This window comes from Lepidochelys olivacea, assembly GCF_965140295.1.
Source record: "Lepidochelys olivacea isolate rLepOli2 genome assembly, chromosome: 1".
Taxonomy (NCBI): domain Eukaryota; kingdom Metazoa; phylum Chordata; order Testudines; family Cheloniidae; genus Lepidochelys; species Lepidochelys olivacea.
Window position 1 is genome coordinate 23,409,944 of NC_140411.1, and position 27,208 is coordinate 23,437,151.

The 27,208-nt window shown below is 43.7% G+C and overlaps 1 protein-coding gene across 1 annotated transcript in view; it reads right to left on the reverse strand.

Moving 5' to 3' along the window:
• DLG2 (discs large MAGUK scaffold protein 2) overlaps positions 1–27,208 on the reverse strand; it is a gene marked incomplete at its 5' end in the record, with an annotated part of 1,505,837 nt that overhangs the window by 1,454,297 nt on the left and 24,332 nt on the right. The window contains one exon of the mRNA XM_084617703.1: positions 24,713–24,844. Within this exon, the coding sequence (XP_084473829.1) occupies positions 24,713–24,844 (132 nt within the window). The remainder of the gene's footprint in view (positions 1–24,712; positions 24,845–27,208) is intronic.

The following is a 27,208-nucleotide window of genomic DNA, read 5'->3' on the forward strand; positions in this document are numbered from 1 at the left end:
TCAAGCATCTTTACATGATGCCAGACTTTAACTGGAGACCTGCAAGACAACAGCTTATAGTGCCATGAGCTGGCTGCAATCCAGACTGAAACTCATTGAAAAAAACCCAAACAACTTAAAATAATCCAGAAGGTCTAGCACTTCAACCATTTTAGTCCTCTACGAGAGAAAAATGCAAATGACCTTCCTAAGAGAACTGGACTTTAAGAATAAAAACTGTAAATGTTATCTTCAGGCAAGATGGAAGCTGCCCTTGAATTTAAATCTAAATTCTGCTGTAACTTGCTGTGCTGTGATTTGAGAAGGCCAATTTGAGAATATAGGACTTTGAGAGCTTCAATGACAGACTCTCACATCAGAGATCTCACTGGCGTGCCTCCAAAATGTGATATAGCATTTGTTTTCTTCACATTATTGTACTTCTCAACATCAGACACATTATGGGAACAGTTAAGGTTCTAACATTTTCAAATCTACTTCAGATATTCTTACAGGAGATTCCTTATTTCACAGTCATGAAATGCCTGAGTATAAATCCTTGTAAGAGGTAGAATCATAGAATATCAGGGTTGGAAGGGATCTCAGGAGGTCATCTAGTCCAACCCCCTGCTCAAAGCAGGACCAATCCCCAACTAAATCATCCCAGCCAGAGCTTTGTTAAGCCTAACCTTAAAAACTTCTAAGGAAGAAGATTCCAGCACCTCCATTGGTAACGCATTCCAGTGTTTCACCACCCTCCTAGTGAAAAAGTTTTTCCTAATATCCAGCCTAAATCTCCCCCACTTCAACTTCAGACCATTACTCCTCATTCTGCTACCATTGAGAACAGTCCAGATCCATCCTCTTTGGAACCCCCTTTCAGGTAGTTGAAAGCAGCTATCAAATCCCCCCTCATTCTTCTCTTCTGCAGACTAAACAATCCCAGTTCCCTCAGCCTCTCCTCATAAGTCATGTGTTCCAGTCCCCTAATCATTCTTGTTGCCCTCCGCTGGACATTTTCCAATTTTTCCACATCCTTCTTGTAGTGTGGGGCCCAAAACTGGACACAGTACTCCAGATGAGGCATCACCAATGTCGACTAGAGGGGAACGATCACATCCCTCAATCTGCTGGCAATGCCTCTACTTATACAGCCCAAAATGCCATTGGCCTTCTTGGCAACAACAGCACACTGTTGACTCATATCCAGCTTCTCGTCCACGGTAACCCCTACATCCTTTTCTGCAGAACTGTTGCCTAGCCATTCGGTCCCTAGTCTGTAGCGGTGCATGGGATTCTTCTATCCTAAGTGCAGGACTCTGCACTTGTCCTTGTTGAACCTCATCTGATTTCTTTTGGCACAATCCTCTAATTTGTCTAGGGTCCCTCTGTATCCTCTGTAACCTATCCTGTATCCTAGCGTATCTACCTCTCCTCCTTGTTTAGTGTCATCTACAAACTTGCTGAGGGTGCAATCCACACCATCCTCCAGATCATTAATGAAGATATTGAATAAAACCGGCCCGAGGACCGACCCTTGGGGCACTCTGCTTGATACTGGCTGCCAACTAGACATGGAGCCATTGATCACTACCTGTTGAGCCCGACAATCTAGCCAGCTTTCTATCCACCTTATAGTCCATTCAGTCCATACTTCTTTAACTTGCTGGCAAGAATACTGTGGGAGACCATGTCAAAAGCTTTGCTAAAGTCAAGGAACAACACGTTCACTGCTTTCCCCGCATCCACAGAACCAGTTATCTCATCATAGAAGGCAATTAGATTAGTCAGGCATGACTTGCCCTTGGTGAATCCATGCTGACTGTTCCTGATCACTTTCCTCTCCTCTAAGTGCTTCAGAATTGATTCCTTGAGGACCTGCTCCATGATTTTTCCAAGGGACTGAGGTGAGGCTGACTGGCCCGTAGTTCCCAGGATCCTCCTTCTTCCCTTTTTTAAAGATGGGCACTACATTAGCCTTTTTCCAGTTGTCCAGGACCTCCCCCGATCGCCATGAGTTTTCAAAGATAATGGCCAATGGCTCTGCAACCACATTCGCCAACTGCTTTAGCACTCTCGGATGCAGCGCATCCGGCCCCATAGACTCGTGCTTGTCCAGCTTTTCTAAATAGTCCAGAACCACTTCTTTCTCCAGAGAGGGCTGATCACCTCCTCCCCAAGCTGTGCTGCCCAGTGCAGTAGTCTACTACTAGTAGGTAATTCCACTACATCTTATTCTGCAAAGGAAAAACACACTAGGGGCATGATCCAAAGTCTGTTGAAGTCAATGGGAGTCTTTCAATTGACTTCAATGGGCTTTGGATTCAGGCCATAGAAGAGGGAACATCTCTTTCCCACCTTGAAGTTGCTGGGACAGATTATGACCTTGCAAAAAGAAAAGGAGGACTTGTGGCACCTTAGAGACTAACCAATTTATTAGAGCATAAGCTTTCGTGAGCTACAGCTCACTTCCTCAGATGCATATCGTGGAAACTGCAGCAGGCTTTATATATACACAGAGAATATGAAACAATACCTATTCCCACCCCACTGTCCTGCTGGTAATAGCTTATCTAAAGTGATTTCCAGCACAAATCCAGGTTTTCTCACCCTCCACCCCCCCCCACAAATTCACTCTCCTGCTGGTGATAGCCCATCCAAAGTGACAACTCTTTACACAATGTGCATGACAATCAAGCTGGGCTATTTCCTGCATAAATCCAGGTTCTCACATCCCCCCCACCCCCATACACACACAAACTCACTCTCCTGCTGGTAATAGCTCATCCAAACTGACCACTCTTCAAGTTAAAATCCAAGTTAAACCAGAACATCTGGGGGGGGGGGGGTAGGAAAAAACAAGAGGAAACAGGCTACCTTGCATAATGACTTAGCCACTCCAAGTCTCTATTTAAGCCTAAATTAATAGTATCCAATTTGCAAATGAATTCCAATTCAGCAGTTTCTCGCTGGAGTCTGGATTTGAAGTTTTTTTGTTTTAAGATAGCGACCTTCATGTCTGTGATCGCGTGACCAGAGAGATTGAAGTGTTCTCCGACTGGTTTATGAATGTTATAATTCTTGACATCTGATTTGTGTCCATTTATTCTTTTACGTAGAGACTGTCCAGTTTGACCAATGTACATGGCAGAGGGGCATTGCTGGCACATGATGGCATATATCACATTGGTGGATGTGCAGGTGAACGAGCCTCTGATAGTGTGGCTGATGTTATTAGGCCCTGTGATGGTGTCCCCTGAATAGATATGTGGGCACAGTTGGCAACGGGCTTTGTTGCAAGGATAAGTTCCTGGGTTAGTGGTTCTGTTGTGTGGTATGTGGTTGTTGGTGAGTATTTGCTTCAGGTTGCGGGGCTGTCTGTAGGCAAGGACTGGCCTGTCTCCACACTGGGATAAATCTGGATTAACTCTATTGACTTCAGTGGAGTTATGCTTGTGTAAATCCACAGTAACAAAATCAGAATCTGGAAAGTTAGGATCAAGTTTAGAGAGCAGTGACATTAGATATCACTAAGTTAACATTAGAAACCAGTGTAACTAGTTAAGCATACTGAAATACATGTGCAGGGTAACAATTATACACTGCAACCTCAGTTAGTGTGAGTAGATAGAACACTCAGTTGTTCCTTCCTACCAAAAGTCTCCCAGTACAGCAATCTATTTAACATTGCTGTGTTCTTGAAGCACTTACACTCCAGTAACTGCTGCAATACCAGTCTTAAGCCATGTCTACACTAAAAACTTTTGCCGACACAAGTTTCATCAGCATAAAAGCCATGACAGTTAGTATATCACTTGTGCACATGCATACTTGGCTCGTTGGTCAGTACTATGCATACTCACCAGGAGTGTTTGTGTTGATCCACAGCTTGATGCACCCTGTGTAGGTATCCCAGTGTGCAACCTGCTACTGTCCAGCACACTGTCTTTTGTGAAGTTTTGGCAATGCATGGTGGAGCAGAAAGGAGCTCTGCAAGGGTGACCGAAAGCAAGGAGTCAACTTTCCAGCACAACTGTCTCCATCCCATAATGTCATCTACATCCCATAATTTTTGTATCTTTTTTTAAAATCCCACAAATGCACATGGTCCTCCTGGCTGTCTGCCACCTCTGACAGAAGCATGGAACCTGCATAGCTCTGCATATTGTCATGAGCATTGCAAGCACAGCACACATGATCCTCTGGCATTTGCAGAGCCATAAGAAGATCCGTGGGGAACATGACAATTTCCTGAAGGGCAGATTGCTGTGGATATAGTGAGAACCAATTCAAGGTTGTTGGTGGCATTCATGGAGCAGTTGCAAATAGCAGAGTGCCACTTCTGGGCCTGAGAAACGAGCACTGACTGGTGGGATTGCATCATAATGCAAGTTTAGGATGAAGAGCAGTGGCTGCAGAACTTTCAGATGCACACAGCCATATTTCTGGATCTGTGTGCCAAGCTTGCTTCAGCTCTCTGTGCAGTAACTCCAGAATGAGAGCTGCACTGACAGTAGAAAACCAAGTGTCAATTGCACTGTGAAAACTTGCAATGCCCGATTGCTACCAGTTTATCGGAAATCATTTTGGAGTTGGAAAATCCACATTTGGGACCGTGTCATGAAAGTGTGCAGGCCATTAATCACTGCCTGCTACAGGGGACTGATTCTCGGCAACATGTAGGACATAGTGGATGGAGTTGCAGCTATGGGGTTCTTGAACTGCGATGGAGCAACAGATGGCATTTACATCCCTATTTTGGCACCATATTACCTTGCCACAGGGTACATCAACAGTATGGGCTACTTTTCAATGGTTAAACAACTGTTGATGGATCACCAGGGACACTTCACCAACATCAGTGTTGACTCATCAGGCAATGTACATAATGCTCGCATCTTTAAGAACACAGGACTGTGCAAAAAGCTACAGGGAGGGACTTTCTTTCCTGACCGGCAGATTATCATTAGTGATGTTGAAATACCAGTAGTGATCCTGGGGAATCCAGCATACCCCTTGCTATCCTGGTTCATGAAGCCAGTCACCTTGACAGCACAAGCATGATTCAAGTACATGCTTAGCAGGTGCAGAATGACAGCTGAATGTGCTCTTGGTGGACTGAAGAGATGCTGGCATTGTTTACTGACAAAATTGGATTTCAGTGAAGTGAACACCCCAACGGTTATAACTACCTGCTGTGTCCTGTATAAAATCTGTGAAGCAAAGGGTGAAAAGTTGCCACCAGAGTGGAGGTGAAGCAGCTGTCTTCTGAGTTTGAACTGATAGACACAAGGGATATTAGAAGAACTCAAGGCACAGCTATATAGCTCAGGAAGGCTTTGAAAAAAGCACTTTAACAGCCAGCAACAGTAATGCATTGTGGTGGACTGTGCTCTACCTGGCATTGCTGTCTTGGGGCCTTTTAGGAATTGTGTGATGTTTGGTTTACGTGTATGAATATAATAATGTCAATGCACCTATTAATTTTGTGGTGCTTGTTTTACATTTATGATTATTACACTGTGTTTGTCACTGATCCTATGAGTTGTGTCACACTGTACAATAACAAGTAATTGAGCACTTTCAGTACCACTAGGTACTCTGCAGCATATGTTTTGAACTAACAGAGATTAATTATTTTCCAAAGAATAGAATTTTATTGAGTAACAAAACCAGTGCAAGGAAAAACCTGTGCAATTTAAAAGCAAATACATTAAAACTTATGTTAGGATATAGATATTCAGGTCTGTCTGTAAAGGCCTATACTCTAAGAATTTAGGTGTATTCTTATCATTTGGCTAGTTATAGAGGTATAAAAGAAAGAATCAAAACCACTGTCTGCCAGTGTAAGGGCCTTCTCTTACTGTGACAGTCTGAGGCCCTGTTCTTAGGCTAAGGCCTTTGGCTAAGCAGCAGAGGCAGCCATAAGCTGGGAAGCGAACAGTCACATCCTCACATTCCAAACTAGTCACATTGAAATAAGGTGCTATTGGGCTGTTAGGCACTATCAGGACAGGATTGTATTCCTGTCACCTCCAGAGAAAGGGAAGTGCCTAGAAATGTAAAAGGAAACTTAGGGTATGTCTACACTACGGAATAAGGTCGAATTTATAGAAGTCGGTTTTTTAGAAATTGGTTTTATATATTAGAGTGTGTGTGTCCCCACAGAAAATGCTCTAAGTGCATTAAGTGCATTAACTCGGCAGAGCGCTTCCACAGTACCGAGACTAGAGTCGACTTCCGGAGCGTTGCACTGTGGGTAGCTATCCCACAGTTCCCGCAGTCTCCGCTGCCCATTGGAATTCTGGGTTGAGATCCCAATGCCTGATGGGGCTAAAACATTGTCGCGGGTGGTTCTGGGTACATATCGTCAGGCCCCCGTTCCCTCCCTCCCTCCGTGAAAGCAAGGGCAGACAATCGTTTCGCACCTTTTTTCCTGAGTTACCTGTGCAGACGCCATACCACGGCAAGCATGGAGCCTGCTCAGGTAACCGTCACCCTATGACTCCTGGGTGCTGGCAGACGCGGTACGGCATCGCTACACAGTAGGAGCAACCCCTTGCCTTGTGGCAGCAGACGGTGCAATACGACTGGTAGTCGTCCTCGTCGTGTCCGAGGTGCTCCTGGCCACGTCGGCTGGGAGCGCCTGGACAGACATGGGCGCAGGGACTAAATTTGGAGTGACTTGACCAGGTCATTCTCTTTAGTCCTGCAGTCAGTCCTATTGAACCGTCTTATGGTGAGCGGGCAGGCGATACGGACTGCTAGCAGTCGTACTGTACCATCTTCTGCCAGGCAGGCAGGAGATGAGGATTGCTAGTAGTCATATTGTACCATCTTCTGCCAGGCAGGCAAGAGATGAGGATGGCTAGCAGTCGTACTGTACCATCTTCTGCCGAGCAGCCATGAGATGTGGATGGCATGCAGTCCTTCTGCACCGTCTGCTGCCAGCCAAAGATGTAAAAGATAGATGGAGTGGGTCAAAACAAGAAATAGACCAGATTTGTTTTGTACTCATTTGCCTCCTCCCCTGTCTAGGGGACTCATTCCTCTAGGTCACACTGCAGTCACTCACAGAGAAGGTGCAGCGAGGTAAATCTAGCCATGTATCAATCAGAGGCCAGGCTAACCTCCTTGTTCCAATAAGAACGATAACTTAGGTGCACCATTTCTTATTGGAACCCTCCGTGAAGTCCTGCCTGAAATACTCCTTGATGTAAAGACACCCCCTTTGTTGATTTTAGCTCCCTGAAGCCAACCCTGTAAGCCGTGTCGTCAGTCGCCCCTCCCTCCGTCAGAGCAACGGCAGACAATCGTTCCGCGCCTTTTTTCTGTGCGGACGCCATACCAAGGCAAGCATGGAGGCCGCTCAGCTCACTTTGGCAATTAGGAGTACATTAAACACCACACACATTATCCAGCAGTATATGCAGCACCGGAACCTGGCAAAGCGATACCGGGCGAGGAGGCGACGTCAGCGCGGTCACGTGAGTGATCAGGACATGGACACAGATTTCTCTGAAAGCATGGGCCCTGCCAATGCATGCATCATGGTGCTAATGGGGCAGGTTCATGCTGTGGAACGCCGATTCTGGGCTCGGGAAACAAGCACAGACTGGTGGGACCGCATAGTGTTGCAGGTCTGGGACGATTCCCAGTGGCTGCGAAATCACCGCTTGCAGAGGCAATAAAGTCATTGTTGCTTCACATTCATGCATTCTTTATTCATTCATCACACAAATAGGGGGATGACTACCAAGGTAGCCCAGGAGGGATGGTGGAGGAGGGAAGGAAAATGCCACACAGCACTTTAAGCACAGCACTTTAAAAAGTTTACAACTTTAAAATTTATTGAATGACAGCCTTCTTTTTTTTGGGCAATCCTCTGTGGTGGAGTGGCTGATTGGCCGGAGGCCCCCCCACAGCGTTCTTGGGCGTCTGGGTGTGGAGGCTATGGAACTTGGGGAGGAGGGCGGTTGGTTACAGAGGGGCTGCAGTGGCAGTCTGTGCTCCAGCTGCCTTTGCTGCAGCTCAGCCGTACACTGGAGCATACTGGTTTGGTCCTGCAGCAGCCTCAGCATTGAATCCTGCCTCCTCTCATCACGCTGCCGCCACATTTGAGCTTCAGCTCTGTCTTCAGCCCGCCACTTACTCTCTTCAGCCCGCCACCTCTCCTCCCGGTCATTTTGTGCTTTCCTGCACTCTGACATTATTTGCCTCCATGCATTCGTCTGTGCTCTGTCAGTGTGGGAGGACAGCATGAGCTCGGAGAACATTTCATCGTGAGTGCGTTTTTTTTTCTTTCTAAGCTTCACTAGCCTCTGGGAAGGAGAAGATCCTGTGATCATTGAAACACATGCAGCTGGTGGAGAAAAAAAAAGGGACAGCGGTATTTAAAAAGACACATTTTATAAAACAGTGGCTACACTCTTTCAGGGTAAACCTTGCTGTTAACATTACATACATAGCACATGTGCTTTCATTACAAGGTCGCATTTTGCCTCCCCCCACCGCGTGACTACCCCCTCAACCTTCCCCCCTCCCTGTGGCTAACAGCGGGGAACATTTCTGTTTAGCCACAGGCAAACAGCCCAGCAGGAATGGGCTCCTCTGAGTGTCCCCTGAAGAAAAGCACTCTATTTCAACCAGGTGACCATGAATTATATCTCACTCTCCTGAGGATAACACAGAGAGATAAAGAACGGATGTTGTTTGAATGCCAGCAAACATACACTGCAATGCTTTGTTCTACAATGATTCCTGAGTACGTGTTACTGGCCTGGAGTGGTAAAGTGTCCTACCATGAAGGACGCAATAAGGCTGCCCTCCCCAGAAACCTTTTGCAAAGGCTTTAGGACTACATCTAGGAGAACCGCGAATGCCAGGGCAAAGTAATCCTTTCACATGCTTGCTTTTAAACCATGTATAGTATTTTAAAAGGTACACTCACCAGAGGTCCCTTCTCCGCCTGCTGGGTCCAGGAGGCAGCCTTGGGTGGGTTCGGGGGGTACTGGCTCCAGGTCCAGGGTGAGAAACTGTTCCTGGCTGTCGGGAAAACCGGTTTCTCCGCTTGCTTGCTGTGAGCTATCTACAACCTCATCATCATCATCATCTTCTTCGTCCCCAAAACCTGCTTCCGTATTGCCTCCATCTCCATTGAAGGAGTCAAACAACACGGCTGGGGTAGTGGTGGCTGAACCCCCTAAAATGGCATGCAGCTCATCATAGAAGCGGCATGTTTGGGGCTCTGACCCGGAGCGGCCGTTCGCCTCTCTGGTTTTCTGGTAGGCTTGCCTCAGCTCCTTCAGTTTCACGCGGCACTGCTTCGGGTCCCTGTTATGGCCTCTGTCCTTCATGCCCTGGGAGATTTTGACAAAGGTTTTGGCATTTCGAAAACTGGAACAGCGTTCTGATAGCACGGATTCCTCTCCCCAAACAGCGATCAGATCCCGTACCTCCCGTTCGGTCCATGCTGGAGCTCTTTTGCGATTCTGGGACTCCATCATGGTCACCTGTGCTGATGAGCTCTGCATGGTCACCTGCAGCTTGCCACGCTGGCCAAACAGGAAATGAGATTCAAAAGTTCGCGGTTCTTTTCCTGTCTACCTGGCCAGTGCATCTGAGTTGAGAGTGCTGTCCAGAGCGGTCAGAATGGAGCACTCTGGGATAGCTCCCAGAGGCCAATACCATCGAATTGTGTCCACAGTACCCCAAATTCGAGCCGGCAACGTCGATTTAAGCGCTAATCCACTTGTCAGGGGTGGAGTAAGGAAATCGATTTTAAGAGCCCTTTAAGTCGAAATAAAGGGCTTCATTGTGTGGACGGGTGCAGGTTTACATTGATTTAACGCTGCTAAATTCGACCTAAAGTCCTAGTGTAGACCAGGGCTTAGTTTGATAGCATCCTGTCTGGCAAGAACTCACTTATCAATAGCTGGGATGTGAAATCCTCACTTCTGTATTGTCTTGTCATTATAGTTCCCACTTTGCTATTGTTTGTCTGTATAATCTCTGTCTGGTTCTGTGATTATTCCTGTCTGCTGTATAATTAATTTTGCTGGGTGTAAACTAATTAAGGTGGTGGGATATAATTGGTTACATAATCATGTTACAATATGTTAGGATTGGTTAGTTAAATTTCAGGAAAATGATTGGTTAAGGTATAGCTAAGCAGAACTCAAGTTTTACTATATAATCTGTAGTCAATGAGGAAGTGGGTGGGTGTGGGTGGGAGTGGGTGGAGGACATGGGAACAGGGAATGGGGGTAAGAAAATTGGAATTATGTTTTGCTAAAGGGGGAAATGGGAACAGGGAATGGGAGTAAGGAAGTTGGAATCATGTTTGGCTAAGGGTAGGAATGGGAACCGGGACACAGGTGTAAGGCTCTGTGGTGTCAGAGCTGGGAAGGAGGATACTAAGGAAGGAAACTGGAATCATGCTTGCTGGAAGTTCACCCAATAAACATCGAATTGTTTGCACCTTTGGACTTCGGGTATTGTTGCTTTCTGTTCATGCGAGAAGGACCAGGGAAGTAAGTGGGTGAAGGAATAAGCCCCCTAACAACTTAATAAATTAATGGAACTGAACTTATGAAGAAAAAACATTCATATCCATTTTAGACACACATACAGAGACCATGGATTTCACAGGCCAGTGTATGTGAAGCTGTGGTAGTCCTTCATATTCCTTGGGGTGGAGTGGTAGGGATGTGGCCCCCTAATACCACATGGAAAGTAGAGGGGGCATGTATGAAGGTTCTGTACTGCAGTTTTCGATTAACTGCAAAGGGAGGTGAGCCTGTGACTGTTCAACCTTGTAGGTCCACAAGAGTCTGCAACATCTGTTTTTGCTGCCAGAGAAACCCCATTATGTCTGGGTTCATCTCCCTCTCCTTTTCCTGGTAGGCTTTTCTCCTATCCACTCTTTTCTTCTCCAGGCTGTCTGTAATATTCATATTCCAGGCCCTCTGCTCCAGGTCTGATGCAGCACTGGCTTGCATGATCTCATTGAACATGTCATCCCAAGTCCTCTTCTTTCTCCTCATTATCTAACTCAGGCATTCCACAGATGTGGATGGGGAAACCATCAAGGCTGCAACAGCAGCAGCTACAGATAAAACACACAGAGGTACCATTGTCACTAGTCACAATGAGAAACAAAAGTTAAGATTCAGAACTCTCTTCACTTGCTCCCCTAAAGTTTTCAACAAGGCCTGGTCTATACTATGAGTTTAGGTCGAATTTTGCAGCATTATTTCAATTTAACCCTTCACCTGTCCACAAGACGAAGCCCTTTTTTTCGACTTAAAGGGCTCTTAAAATTGATTTCTTTACTCCATCCCCGACGAGGGGATTAGCGCTGAAATCGGCCTTGCTGGGTCGAATTTGGGGTACTGAGGACACAATGAGATGGTATTGGCCTCTGGGAGCTATCCCAGAGTGCTCAGTTGTGACCGCTATGGACAGTGCTCTCAACTCAGATGCACTGGCCAGGTATACAGGAAAAGGCCCACAAACTTTTGAATCTCATTTCCTGTTTGGCCAGCATGGTGAGCTCACCTGCACAGGTCACTGTGCAGAGCTCATCATCACAAAAGACCATGCAGTCCCAGAATCGCCAAAGAGCTCCAGCATGGACCAAAGGGGAGGTACAGGATCTGATCGCTGTATGGGGAGACGAATCTATGCTGGGCAGAACTCCATTCGAAAAGACGAAATGCCAAAATATTTGAAAAAATTTCCAATGGCATGAAGGACAGAGGCTATAACAGGGACTCACAGCAGTGCCGCGTGAAAATTAAGGAGCTCAGGCAAGCCTACCAAAAAAACAGAGAGGCAAACGGCCGCTTCGGTTCAGAGCCCCTTCTATGCCGCTTCTATGATGAGCTGCATTCCATTCTAGGGGGTGCAACCACCACTACCCCAACCCTGTGCTTTGACTCCGCCCAAGGAGTGGGAGGCAACACAAAAGCGGGTTTTGGGGGCGAGGAGGATGATGATGAGGAGGTTGTAGATAGCTCACAGCAAGGAAGCAGAGAAACCGGTTTCGCCAATAGCCAGGATCTGTTTATCACCCTGGACCTGGACCCAGTACCCCCCCCCGAACCCACCCAAGGCGGGCTCCCGAACCCTGAAGGCGGAGAAGGGACCTCTGGTGAGTGTACCTTTGTAAATATTATACATGGTTTAAAAGCAAGTGTATTTAATTATTAATTTGCCCTGGCATTCGCGGCCAGTACAGCTACTGGAAAAGTCTATTAACATGTATGGGGATGGAGCGGAAATCCTCCAGGGACATCTCCATAAAGCTCTCCTGGATGTATTCCCAAAGCCTTTGCAAAAGGTTTCTGGGGAGGGCAGCCTTATTCCATCCTTCATGGTAGGACACTTTACTACACCAGGCCAGTAGCACATAGTGGGGAATCATTGCAGAACAAAGCATTGCAGTGTATGGTCCTGGTGTTTGCTGGCATTCAAACAACATCCATTCTTTATCTCTGTGTTACCCTCAGGAGAGTGATATCATTCATGGTCACCTGGTTGAAATACGGTGGTTTTAGTAAGCGGACATTCAGAGGTGCCCGTTTCTGCCGGGCTGTTTGCCTGTGGCTGAACAGAAATCTTCCCCGCTGTTAGCCACGCGGTGGGGGAAGGGGTGAAGCCATCATCCCAGAGTATTGGGGGCGGGGGGGCGTTCGTTGTGTTTCTGCTGCACGTGAACCCGGAAACTGTAGCCCCTCCTTTTAAATTGCCTATCCATTTTTAATGGCCAACCCAACAGCTACTTCATATGGGAAATGAGGGCGCTGCTGTTTGAAACCAGTCCCACATGTTGTGAAGGTTAAAGAAGCCAAAAGACTGTGGCTTACCATGGCTGCCTCCAAGTCGAATTCTCTTGCCCAGCCCTGCGTGAGTGATCTCTCACACCAAACCGGCATACCCTCAATAAGAGGCAAAATGCGACCTTGTAATGAAAGCGCATGTGCTATGTAATGTTAACAGCAAGGTTTACCGTGAAAGAGTGTACCCATTGTTCTATAAAATGTGTCTTTTTAACTACCACTCTCCCTTTTTTCCCCTCCACCAGCTGCATATGTTTCTCCTTCCCAGAGGCTAGTGAAGATTAGAAGGCGAAAAAAACCGCACTCGCGATGAAATGTTCTCTGACTTCATGCTGTCCTCCCACATTGACAGAGCACAGCAAAATACATGGAGGCAGGATCTCAGAGTGGAGGGAAACACAATATGACCGCAAGGAGAAGTGGCGGGCTGAAGATGGTAGATGGCGTCAGCTTGCTGAAAGAAGGCAGGAGTCAATGCTCAGGCTGCTGGGGGATCAAACTCATATGCTCCAGCATATGGTTGAGGTGAAGGAAAGGAAGCAGGAGCACAGACTGCTGCTACAGCCCCTGTGTAACCGACTGCCCTCCTCCCCAAGTTCCATAGCCTCCTCACCCAGACGCCCAAGAACGCGGTGGGGGGGCCTCCGGCCACCCAGCCACTCCACCCCATAGGATTGCCTTCTGAGAAGCCTGCAGTTCCTCTGCCATCACCAGGCAAGGCTGCTGGTCCCCTTTCCTATATCCCCCATGCAGTCTGCTCATAGATGTCCACATTTCTATGGCTTGTCTGTAGCTGTTCCTACGAAGACTCCACTCCCACAGTCCTAGGAGATCCAATATCTCCTGTCTACTTGAGGCTGGATCATGTCTGGAGTCTGTAGCTGGCATGGTCAGCTAGACAGTTGTACACAACAATGGAGAGTTGCTGGATGTGGCTCACCAAGCTGAACAATCAGGAAAAGGCATTTCAAAAATTGCAGGATTTTGAAGTGCAGGGGAGTGGAGGGGCTTTCTGGTCTCTGAGACCCCTGAGCAGTGGAATTTACAACTATGATCAGAGCAGTCATTGTCAGGCATTGTGGGACAGCTGCTGGAGGATTTAGGATTAACAGAGGTAACACAGTATCTAAACTCTCTCTACATCAACCTCAGTACTTAACCAAGGCTCAGTGCCGCCTAGGGAGGTAGTATTACTGCATCGCTACACCAGGGCATTTACAGGCAGGAGACAAATTAAGTGTAGACACATGAACAACTAGGATGACACAAGGCAGCTTACTTTGACCTAACTTTGTAGTACAGACGAGGCCTTTCTCTCGATTCACAGTCATTCTGGTATCTGCTGGGGTCACTACTACAGCTGGTTGAAACTTGGAATTTCTATTCCACAGAAAATTCCAACACAGAGTTTACAGCCCAATTCAGAATGCAAAGTAGAAAAAAAAAATTTTTTTTGAAAAAAAATTGAGACATTTCCTTTTTATTTCCTAAACAAACAGAGAAGCTGCCCTGACTCTGGGGATTCCCCTACAGAGGTAGCCCAGGGAGTCCCTGTCTGTGGACCAAGGGGCCTAGAAGCTCTGGAGCCCTGGAATGTTTGGATTTTGACAAAATCGCAATTTCCCCATGAAGACATGTTCCATCACAAAATTTCCAAACAGCTCTCATCATCACCACCTTAATAAGGTCATTGTCAATCATCCTCTCCATCTTGACATCTATCAGTGTTGCCAACTCTCTCATTTTATCCTGAGTCTCATGATATTTAGTGTTTTTCTGGAAACCCTGGCTCCTGAAGTCATGTGAGTACATGAAAAATCATCTAACTGAAAAAGTAAATTTCTAGCCCTCATGTTTGTGGAGCAAAGCTTGAAAATGTGATTCCAATGCACCCTAACAGCCTAGAAACCAAAAGGCAAATGAAAACAACCCAAACTGTATTATTATTTTTTAAAATCTCATAATTTAAGATGATCTTATGATTTCAATGTTGATAATGCAAAGTAATACACTGTACAGGGTTGTGCTCACCACTGTGGCAACTCCTGCTGGTTGCTACGGGAATTAGCTCTGTCCATCAGCAGGGCACCCCCCTCTGGTGGTGTCTCACTCTCTGTCACTGCTTCTCCACCATCTCCGCTGTCTGTGGGAACCCGCGTCGCTCCCGGACCGTGGTGTCCTTCCAGGGGAACTGGCAGTCCTTCACCTGGCCTCTCGCTGCAGTGGCAAACTGCAGCCCCTCACTCAATGGCAAACTGCAGTCCTTTGGCTGGCCACTTCCCTCAGCGGCCAGTGGGGCAAAGGGAGGGGCAGGCCTGCCTGCTACTCTGGGCCCCGATCTAGCAACCCTATAGCTGGCAGTCGCTCACTGCCTCTCCTTCCCCTCTACCACTACCTGCTTTCCCTAGGCCACTTTCCCATAGCCCCATCACCTACTCAGTCACTGCACGAAAGCCTCATTCTGGAAGCCAGCCAGGCTGGAGCTCCGCTTATTCCCCTGACCCTGTCCAGTACTGCTCTGGCCAGGTACTTCTCTCAACAGGCAGCCAGTCCTTCTTCCTCAAGCTCCAGAGAGCTCCTCTCTGCCCTGCAGCCCCTTTTATAGGGCCCAGCCTGGCCCTGACTGGCTGCTTCTAAGCCTTCCTCTGATTGGTTGGGTTCTGCACAGCCTCTCCAAGGGCTGCTATTAACCCTTTGCCAGCCAGTGTGGGGCAGCTGCCCCATCACATGCACGTTGGAAAACATAATCCCAACTATACATTTAAAATAATAGAATCTAAATTAGCGGTTACCACTAAAGAGAGAGATCTTGGAGTCATTGTGGATAGTTCTCTAAAAACATCCACTCAATATGCAGCAGCAGTCAAAATAGCCAACAGAATGTTAGGAATCATTAAGAAAGGGATAGATAATAAGACAGAAAATATCATAATGCCCCTCTATAAATCCATGGTATGCCCATATCCTGTATACTGCATGCAGATCATCTCATTCGCCCCATCTTAAAAAAGATATATTGGAATTGGAAAAGATTCAGAAAAGAGCAACAAAAATGATTAGGGGTACGGAACAGCTTCTGTATGAAGAGAGATTAATAGGATTGGGACTTTTCAGCTTGGAAAGAGATGACTAAGGGGGGATATGATAGAGGTCTATAAGTAAATAAGGAAATGTTATTTACTCCTTCTCAAAACACAAGAACTAAGGGTTACCAACTGAAATTAATAGGCAGCAGGTTTAAAACAAACAAAAGGAAGTATTTCTTCACACAGCACATAGTCAACCTGTGGAATTCTTTGCCAGAGGATGTTGTGAAGGCCAAGACCATAGCAGGGTTCAAAAAAGAATTAGATAAATTCATGGAGGACAGGTCCATCAATGGCTATTAGCCAGGATGGGCAGGGATGCTGTTTGCCAGAAGCTGGGAATGGGCGACAGGGGATGGATCACTTGATGACTACCTGTTTTGTTAACTCCCTCTGGAGCACCTGGCATTGGCCACTGTCAGAAGACAAGATACTGAGCTAGATGGACCTTTGGTCTGACTCAATATGGCCATTCTTATGTTCTTATGTTCTTGGCCCAAGTGACGATTTTCGAATGCCTGGGATTGGCAATACTGTATCTTGTCACCCCTGGACTTTTCAGATACTGTCCTGTCCTGGTTTTCTTCCTATCTCTCTGATTATTCCTTCAGCACTTCTTTCGGCGCATGTTCCTCCTCTCTTATCCACGTCTTGTGGGAGTACCCCAAGGCTCTGTCACTGGTCCACTGCTGTTCTTCCTGTATGCCCTGTCATGGGTTCCCCCTCCTGGGGTTCCACCTGCAACTGGGGTGCCACTGAACCCCCCTTGACCCACCAGCCTGGGTTCCCTCTCACACTATGGTGCTGTGATGAGTTGCCAAGCTCTCCAACTTGCTTTTTTACCAGCATACACACAGGTAGGGACACACCCAGCTGCAGTATTTACAGGCTGCTGTAATCAGCTCTGCATGAGGAGGCTACAGCTAAGGAACTGTCCAGCTGCTCAAGAGCACAGTCCCCTCTGGAGCGTAATCCCAAAATTATACCATTTTGCACTGCGCACAGATCTGTACAGCGTAAGCTCATAAAATTCGCCCCCTCCCTCAATCTGGAGAGAGAATATACAACAGCTTTTTGCCCTAGGTTATAACGTCCACGGTTCATTGTGAGCTAAATGTTCCCCTGATGGGCCATCCAACTTGAATGGGCCCTTCCCATTTAGAGAGCCTTTTGTCTAGTGGGCATTGACCAAGAATAACTACATGAAATACAGATACACAAGTCCATATTTCTAACTTCAGATACAAAAATGATACATGCATACAAATAGGATAATCATATTCACTAAATCATAACATTTTCAATTATATCTCACATGCCTTATCTTACATGAAATACATCATAATCATGCCATACTCATATCATAATAATATTACTATGAAAAATATGGGGTGTAGTGTCACACACCCCATCTCATTCATGCACACCAATGCCTCACAAATCCACGTCTCCACCCTGACCTGTCTCCTTCCATCCAATCTCATCCTGTCTTTCTGACATCTTCTCTGAGAAGATGTGTCATTACTTTAAACTTAACTTGGCTAATCAAGCTCCTCGTCTTCCCTCTCAAATCCTCACCACTTCCTCCCTTTTCTATCTCTGTCAACAGCAACACCATTCTCCTCATCACTCAGGCCTGCAGTTTGGTTATTTCCAGTTCCTCCTTCTCACACAACCAGGCCATACTCAAATCCTGCCAATACTTTCTTCAGTACCTCTGAGATTCATCCCTTTCTTTCTTTCCATCCTCCCTGCTTTTTCAGGCATCCATTACATCCTGCCTTGGCACATATGACATGCTTCCCTCTGACCTAACATCCAGCCCCCCATGCAGTCTACACAAAAAGGTGCAGTGAAAGTCTTCCTCCTTGCTCCTCATTTGAACATGTGACTGCCCTGTTTGAATCCCTCTCCACATACATACACATCAGTGCCAACTATATTTAAGACTCCCTATTTCCACAAAGTTACAATTTTCTTAAGGTCTTCTGGTCAGAAATCTTTCAGGATTGGACTTTATATGAAGATCTCACCTCCCAACTCCTCTCCAAAAAAACCCTGAAAGTCTGAGTAAAACCCCTGATTTTTAGATTTGATTATGGTTTCAAAAATAAATGTTTTTCCTGTTTTAAAATCTCCTAACTTAATCTTAATTAAAATGTCATGGAAGTCATGTCACAACACTCAGTTCTTATGTTTTATTCCCTCCTTCTGTGCTTCTCCTTTCTTACAGAAGGAGGGAATAAACCCTCCACAACAAATAGAAACCTTCCACAACAAATAGAAAGACTGCCAAGAGGTACATAAATTCTTGGATGGTCACATATTAATTCTCCATTGACTAGAGAACCACATTACACATGCCATTTAAATTAAACAAACACTTGTGATGGAGTGGGAAATTACAATATGTAATAGCAGGACAAGAATCTGACCTCCTTTATATCTTGATTTGACAGATATGGTTGTTCTTTAAAGAAGGATTGTTTATAACAGGGTTTAATAAAGTAAGCTGAACAATGTCAGGGGTCTAAATAGCAAACCCCCTCTTTTTAGAATAATGACATAGCACCCTAAGCCTATAGATGTGCATTGCATCACAGATAACCAGCAAATTGTAAAACCCTTAGGAGCGCATTTACAGCAGCTTTTAAAACAGGCAGTGTTATAACATCTATACTATTATGTGAAAACGGTGTAACAGAAACAAAGAAAATGCAGATTTTAGCTTACAATATTCCTAAGAATAATTTAAAATGCAGGGGAAGTTACCCAAGCATCAGCAAAAAAGATAAGGCACAGTATAAAAGTCCCCGGGAAATGTGTCATCATCCAGAAGCCAGGTTTATCCACGTTTTAGAAAAACTGACAGAGATTAGTTTTTACTTAATACTCCATAAGATGATTATAGCTATTTGTGGCACTTTAATTCCTGGTAGAAACAAAATGATGTTTTATAGAGATGAATCCACACAAAAAGCAACCACTCACATAAACCTCTTCAATCTATTCTCATTCACCAGAACAGCCTTCTAAGCTGTAAAATCATGCACTTTTCTTAATGAAATGAAGTCCAGATAAATGTATAGCAGAAATTTTTAGAAATAAATTGTAGGAAACTGTATGTACTGCATCATGAAAACTGATAAAGACTACATAAAGAATAAAACTTAAGAAAATGTTCAGGAAGAGTTCTCAGATGACCAGATGATTAGATTTAATATTTTTGCACAGAAAGACTTGCATCCACAAATAACAAAGACTGTCAGACATAGATAAGGTACTGTATATGAACATAATACATACCAAATATGCACCTCTCTTCTATAAAAGCTCAGTACATTTGGCTTTTGTCCTTCTACAGATACAATCTATCTATAGTTAAAGATGAAGATCTACAGTTGAAGATAAAGGCTATAGAAAATGAGGAATATGTTTCATGTCTGACAAGGAGGAGAGTATAGCAAAGCATCTCTTTGGCTTCCAGTGCCTAAAGAGGCAGGACTTTGGGGGCATGTGGCCCCACCAGTCCCCAATATTTTCTTAGCAACACCAGGGATAGTGCCTTTACAACTTCAGGAGCTCCAAAACTGCTGGCCATTCTATTCTCTGTGAGTTGTTTTGTGGGGTTAGGTGTTTGACTGTTGGGTGACAGAGGTGTGAGGAGGAGGAGGGTAGTTACTAAATAGAGGGGGGAAATGAACTAGGGGCTAAATCAGTGGAGCTCTAGGTTGAGTATTGAAACTGTCCCCAGGTGTATTAGCCTGAAGGTGCATGGCAGGAGCAGGGGAGGAGATCATGAAGACAAGCCCCACCCCCACCCCCACCTCCAGTGGAACTCAGGGGCACTAGGGCCCAGTGCACCTCACCACTTCAGTCAGCACATGGGGCAGGATTCTACCTACACATGCACATACAAGGGCAGGCCCAGCTCCCAAGAGCCCAGAGACTCATCAGGCAGCACAGTAGATTCAGGAAGGTCAAAGTGGTCGGCATTACCCCAAGGACTCCTCTGACATCTGTAGTGACTTGAATTCCTCAGTTATTGACAGCATGGGTACTTGCTCAGAAGGAGGAGAAAGGTTCTTGGCAGGGAGGTGTAGGGAGGGTAGGCTGAGGCAGGATATGGACAGGTGCTTGGTTTAACCAGTGAGTTTTTGTAGTGAGTTTGAAAAAAATAAAATAAAATAAAAACTTGTGAACACAATAATTAAAATAATCTGGGTCTGTAGATGAATTAAGTCTGAGATGAATAATGGTGCAGCAGAGGGGCACACTCAATATACATCCATCATCACCCTAACCACTCTGCTTGTATGCCTTTCCCCCTACCCTCTGTCCATGTTTTATCTTTTTAGATTGTACACTCTTTGGAGCTAGAACCACTTCTCCCTACATGTCTATACAATGCCTAGTCCATTTTGAGTGCTACTGTAATATAGATAAGAAGCATGACTTTCTGAGGTACTGTAAATCTTTCCTTTGTTCTTATTAATTAGTGGCTTTATTCCACTTCTCTCGCACATATCTACACATTTACAGTAATACCAGAACAAATTCTGAACTAGCATAAATTAGGACCAGACAGGTGATGTTAATCAATGTAATTCACTGAAGTCAATGGAGCTACCCCAACTTACTTCAGCTGAGGATCTGACCTTTGATAAGAATCGTACCAATAATTGGGTTTGTGTATTTTTCTCACCCTAATTATGTAAGTTAGATCCCCATCATTTCTTCATGTGCTACTTCCTATCACAATATTATTGTTTCCTCTGACCTCAGAATGCATATGACAATGAGCATGCAGCATGACTACAAAGGGCTATCATTTCACTGTCTCCCCTATCTACCGGTGGTTATATATTTGTAATTATTATTTTTATCCTTCCTTCTCTACCTCTTCCCTATCTCATGGCATTTCTTTTTTCCTCTTGCAAGCATGCTTTCCCCAGCAATTTGCCCCACCATGATTCAGTCTGAGGGAGATGCTGCCACTGGGGGAAGGACCCAATCAAAGAGGTACATATTACATTTGGATCTAAACAGTTAAAATGAGGATCAGTCTAATCATTATTCCCTTTTCCTTGCAGATTCTCTTCTTAAAATTAAAAACCCAGATTACAGCAGTGTGCCACAATGAAACAGGGCCCCAAGGTTCCACAAACGTTATTGCAGTGGAAACTTCCATGGACTGCAGGAAAGGCAAAAAAACATTCCAAACTGCTCTTGCTGTACCAAGCTGGAAAAGGAACTACTGGACATAGTCTCTGTTGAGAGAATAATTTAGAACTAACTTAAAGAAATGTAGGTTTCTAAATGGTATTCCTCCTCCTTCCTCTCCACTTCCCCCCTCCTCTTCTCTGAGAGATTTATTATTTTTTCTGTTAGCATCTTAGAGTGAAGTTTTAAAAGCATTGTATTTGGGCTACTTGACTCTAACAGGACTCTTGAGATTGCAGCGCCACACATCTCTTTGAGAATGTGCCCCTTAGCAACTGCTACTTAAATTTAGCAACATCAATAGGAAGTCTAAGATATGAGCCGCCTGCAGAGAATGGGGGATGGTTTGGGGCCAGAATTAAAACTTAAATGGCCAATCCAGCATTAATCTTTTTATAAATCATTCACGGATCTTTGACTTACATGTGAGTAGCATTTTCAGGTCTCAATTCAGCCATCTTTTGGTTTGTTTAGAATATTTCTATGAAAAAAGAAACCATGGTACTTTTTCCAGAACAGCCACTTTTTTCCTCCTGTTCCTTTCCAATTTGGGAATAATTAGTTAATGTTTCTAAAATGCACTGAAGATGAATAATGCTCTGTAGATGTTGAGTGCACACTTTAAACATGGATCCCCACAGTAAATCACATAGCTAGCTACACATCTGAGGGCTCATATAGGAACTTGGGTACTCAAGAATGAAATGGACACTCTAGCTTAGGTGCCCAAAGTTAGCTCTAAGTATATTTGATCCTTTCTCATCTATTCTTGTTACCAGTTATTTGAGGGAAGCTTTAGTTGTTTGGAAGGCATTTTGGAGGCAACTAGAACAAAATGCGATGCAATCACTTCATACATGTGAACAGCTTACAAAATTAAACTCAGAGGGCCTTAAGTGAGCAGAACTCCACTGAAGTTGTAGGTAGGGCAACCAGACAGCAAGTGTGAAAAATTGGGATGGGGCAGGGTGAGGGGGTAATAGACACTTATATAAAACAGAGCCTGAATATCGGGACTGTCCCTATAAAATCTGGATATCTGGCTACCCTAGTTGTAGGGCTTACATAAAGCTGAATTGGGCCCATCCAGTAATTACTACTAGTACGACTCAATGTGTGAATGTTTGCATCCAAAAGTGTTCCAGTTAATGGTTCGGTAAGAAAACCCTATTGTGCTTTATTTACTACAACCTAATTTTTCAAAAGTGAGTAGGTGCCTCAGTTTGTAAATGCTCAACTTGAAGCACCTTAAAGGAGTCTGACTTTTGGAAAGTGCTAAGCACCCACTCTGAAAATCAGCCCCCTGTAAGATGTCTCAAGTTGGGCCCCCAAAAATTGAGCCATGCCAGATCATTAGTCACTTTTGAAAATGTAAGCCAATAACAAAATTATTTCATATTTATGAGGAAGCTGTGAAGCCAGTAACACAGAGCTATCAAAAGAAGAGAACTAGAGAATGGGAGCACTGCATTGGATGTTTCTTTGTATGCCATCTAATGCATGGATAAATGGGGCAGACTACTAAAGGAGGCTAAAACAGATGTCATTGAAGTGATTTTATCTGAAATATCGATTATGAAAAAACCTCATTATTGATTATATAATAGTATCATCTCACAGACTTAAAATATTGATGGGAGATCACATTTTTATCAATCAAGAAACTAGGCCAATCAAAGAACAAAACAAATTCTGTGATGAGAGAGTCTGAACATGAATGATCATTCCAAAGTCTCTTTATTAAAAAGCGTATTGGGGTGGTAGGGAAAGTGATTTAAAAGTAATAAAAATTAAAACACCAGCTTTTACTTATGAAATATTGCTCTATTCAATCTATTGCCTTAGTTGCCAAATTATTTTTTTTATACAGTACTTTACTTGTACTTATACGTAAAGCAATGTAACTTAATCATTTGTTCAAAATGGTATGTTTTTTAGTCTGATATCGAGAACACCTTCAAAAAGTTAAAGTATAGCCACCCCACAAAACATACACACAGTTAGTAGGCTTTAAAGGATTATTTTGAAGTACTGCAGAAACAGGAGTTCCAAAAATAGCAATTTCAAGTATTCATTAGTGGATAAATACTATTGTTTCAGCAATGTGTATATTAATGCTATGCACATTTCCGTATTCTTAGTCATTACCATACAAAAGCAAGAGGAAATTTCCGCAACCATCTTTGTTCTTTAGTTCATATATATTGATCATTTTTCAATGCATTTGATATACATTCTGTGAGGTTTATTTATATTTTAATAACAAATACATATCTATTAAAAAGGACAAGAATGTTATAAAGAAAGACCAAACACTCTAAGGACTTGGGGGAGACACTATAATATTGAAAAGTAGAATAGCTTTTCCATTAATTATTTCCATTTGTAAAATAGTTTATAGATTGGCAAAACAGACTGTGCTGTACTTCCTCATAAATGCAACAAAATTACTGACACAGTGTGTGAACCTCATTCCTCCTCACTGATAACTGTAAGAGCAGAGTATCAATGTGGAGTGTTTCGGCTTTTCCCGTGATTAATCATAAATCATCCCTCAACACATTGCTATGGCTTAGAGTTGGCTCTGAATCAAACCTCCAGTCTATAGGAAAATGTGGATCTAGATATATACTGGGCCAAACGTGCACTCTGGATCCAATATACCCAACCTTTGGGGAAGTCTGGCTCCACAGACAACATTTCCACTTTGGACCTATAGTGTAATCAGCAATTCTTTCTATGACTGCACAGTCCTGGCCAGGACTTTGAGATCTATACTGTAGCTCCTTGTAAAGGCATAAAGCTATTAGATTCTCAATCACTTCACAATAACACCATCATATCATATACTTAAATCAGTAACTATTTTTACTTACAAATGTGTGAGGAATCTTGAAGTCCATTGACCTGTGAAATACTGATGCCTTATCAAGCCTATTATAACTGTGCAATATCAGACTTATTTGATTCACATTAACGAAAAAGATGCTTTTAAACAGAACCATTCTCCAGATGGTGCCCAAAAGTACCTGGCATTGAGGCAGACGAAGAATACTGTTTCACCGAGCATTTTTCTTGAATTATTCCTGAATTACTTTGCTTATCCACCTTTTTTCTGCTAAAAATAAACATGAAGGTCACAAAGAGATTTTGGATGACAATCTGGCCCCACTGAAGTATATGGGAATTTTCTATGCACTTCAGTGGGCCAGGATTTCACTCTTTAAATTTGTATGGAAAAATATAATTTATCCTACTCTTGCCCAGTCTCCAGTCAAACTGAGAAAAGAAAATATACTCAGTTTAGCAATGACTAACCTATATTCCAACATTTAAAGAATTTTCTGCTTATTTCCCTTCCCAATAACTGAGCAAGTGTTTGTTTAAAATATTTAGGCAATTTTTGCCACCCAGACTCTAAAAGAATAGTTCCAGCTTGTCATCTCTTTGTCAGCTCATTTTGTACAAGATAACCAGGTGCTGGTCAACCAAGATGCTGAGAATGAACACAACCATAAGTCTTCAGCATCCAAAAGCATAAGTCTAACCGTAGCAAATAAAGCATTGTGCATAGGTACCTACCTATTAGTGCCTGAAATAAGCTGCTCTTAAAGATGCCCATCACTTTTTTAATGGCTTTTTTCAGTTGTTCTTCTTCCGGTTTCTTTAGCTTTTTACAATATTCTTCTAGAAGCGCTAAAGCTCGATCGGTATCTAAAAATAAATCATTAAACAAGTCTGTTTTATTGACTTAAAAGATATAGAAATTCAAGTGTATTAACTGACATTTCCCTTGGTCATCTATTCACAAAATTAGAGCAAAACTGCATTCATTAAAAATGCTATCTAAAGCTATAGAATGTAGGCTGTAGATTGCCTTGTACTCGATTCAAGTTGCAGTGGGGGAGGTTTAGATTGGATATTAGGAAAAACTTTTTCACTAAGAGGGTGGTGAAACACTGGAATGCGTTACCTAGGGAGGTGGTAGAATCTCCTTCCTTAGAGGTTTTTAAGGTCAGGCTTGACAAAGCCCTGGCTGGGATGATTTAACTGGGAATTGGTCCTGCTTTGAGCAGGGGGTTGGACTAGATGACCTTCTGGGGTCCCTTCCAACCCTGATATTCTATGATTCTATGATTCTATGATTCACAGTGTTATGTTATATTGCACTACTGGAGATAAAATAGACAAATTAAAATGACATCAGTGCCATGAAACTTTATTGCATATCTGAGATCTGACATGCAAACAAAAACGACCTTTCCAATGATATATGGAACAATGTTTAACCTCTAACAATCTAGGAATATCTCAAGGCTGAAAACATATGTGTTCAGAATCTTAAATTATGAACCTGATCCTGCTGTCGCTGCCTTCAATTGGAGCATGACCACAACTTATGCAGAAAATACAAAATTATAAACAATAATCACTATTGGCAGCTAAAAAGAAATCTGGCCCTGACATATATTTGGAGAAGAGCTGAAAGTGTTTGGTGTTTTAATTGTTGAAAGTACAAGGCTTGATTCCCTCCCTTCTGAGTATGGACATAAAGGAAGGCAGGGCTCCAAGAATTTGAAATTTACTCCCTCTCTCCATTAAGTTGCCATCCATCTTTCCAGCAAAAAAGTGTGCTTCATGACAGAATGGAACTCATATGTTGACTCAGTAATAGGAATCCAGCCTTTCTGTGGGAGTTTAAAGGAACAAGGGGTCTGATTCTCCACTGCTCTGCAGCTTGTGGAGTCATTTACACAAAGTCAGTGTGAAGTGAGTATAAAATGTCACCAGATCAGAATGGCAACATTTTATAGTCACTCTGCACAGATGTAAATGGCTATACAAAATGCAAGGTAGTGGAGAATCAAGCCCCTAGTGTCAAGATTCCTGAGATGTTTGTACCACTCCTCTGGGAACTGTGCAGCTAGCCCTGCAAAGTTTGCACACACTCATTCTGTAATTATATATTATCCCAGGTTATTGCAATATGATTCTTCTGTAGCACAACTAATAAAGCTATGATGCTCACAATGTCTGAAGGTTTGGGCTTAATGAAAGCAAGAGTTCCTTTCAAATATAATTGATTAAAACAGATCACTTTTAATCAATCCAGACAACACCAAGAAGGTTTGAAACCTGGCTGGGCTTGGTGTTGTGACAAACAAAGCACATATTTTTGCAAAGGGATTACAATGTGTTTGGAGTACAGTTATAACTACATGGTTTGCAAAGCAGTTGGGGACAGATGTGTGTGAGAAGCAGTCTAGAGGTTGAATACAGCTTCTAAAATCAGTGCTAAGTCAGTACAAGTGTCATTGCTGCTCTGTCCATTCCAAAGTTTGGCGTAACTCTGCTGCTGGTTGTGCTGTCTTTTGCTTCTATGAAAAAACTGAGCTTCTGACTACTTTAAGTTATTCAGAGTACTTTCCATATGAGCCAGGCTATTTACCCCCTAAATCTGCTCAAATTACAGCTCAGATAATGACGTGCCTGCCTAATTTCCCTGCCCAGCTTTGATAGAATATTTTAACTTCCAGACCTAAACTGGGGCATAGAGTTGCAGTGCACTGTTAAACAACTTGCTGCCATTTCCCCCAGAAGTGGCAGCAATTCAGTGGTGGATGAAGTGACTCCTATGTCTATTTTAGTTTGTACATCAGTCTGTGGAGTGCTGTGTTATCATCTGGAATTATGTCATGTGTGATACTATTATAACATGCCAACAACGGCCATGAAACCATCACCAACAAACACCATGTATTTCTGAAAAGACAAGGATGACAAATGTGGAAATTTGTAATGATGCTGAAAATGAACTTGGTGATCCAAGAGACAATTTTCGCTCTAATGTCTAATTTTGTCGGTTATAAATTCTTTGCGGCACGGACTGTATCTTCATATGTGTTTGTATAACACAATGGAGCCCCAATCTTGTTCAGCATCTCTGGGTGCTTCCATAATTAAGTACTGTGACAAAGTTCCTGCTCTACCTTGGTGGGTCTTGCGCTTATTGGCGGATTTGCTCGCCTTGGAGCTTCACGGCAGCCCTCAGCTTGGCCGTTTTTCTGAACTCACAGT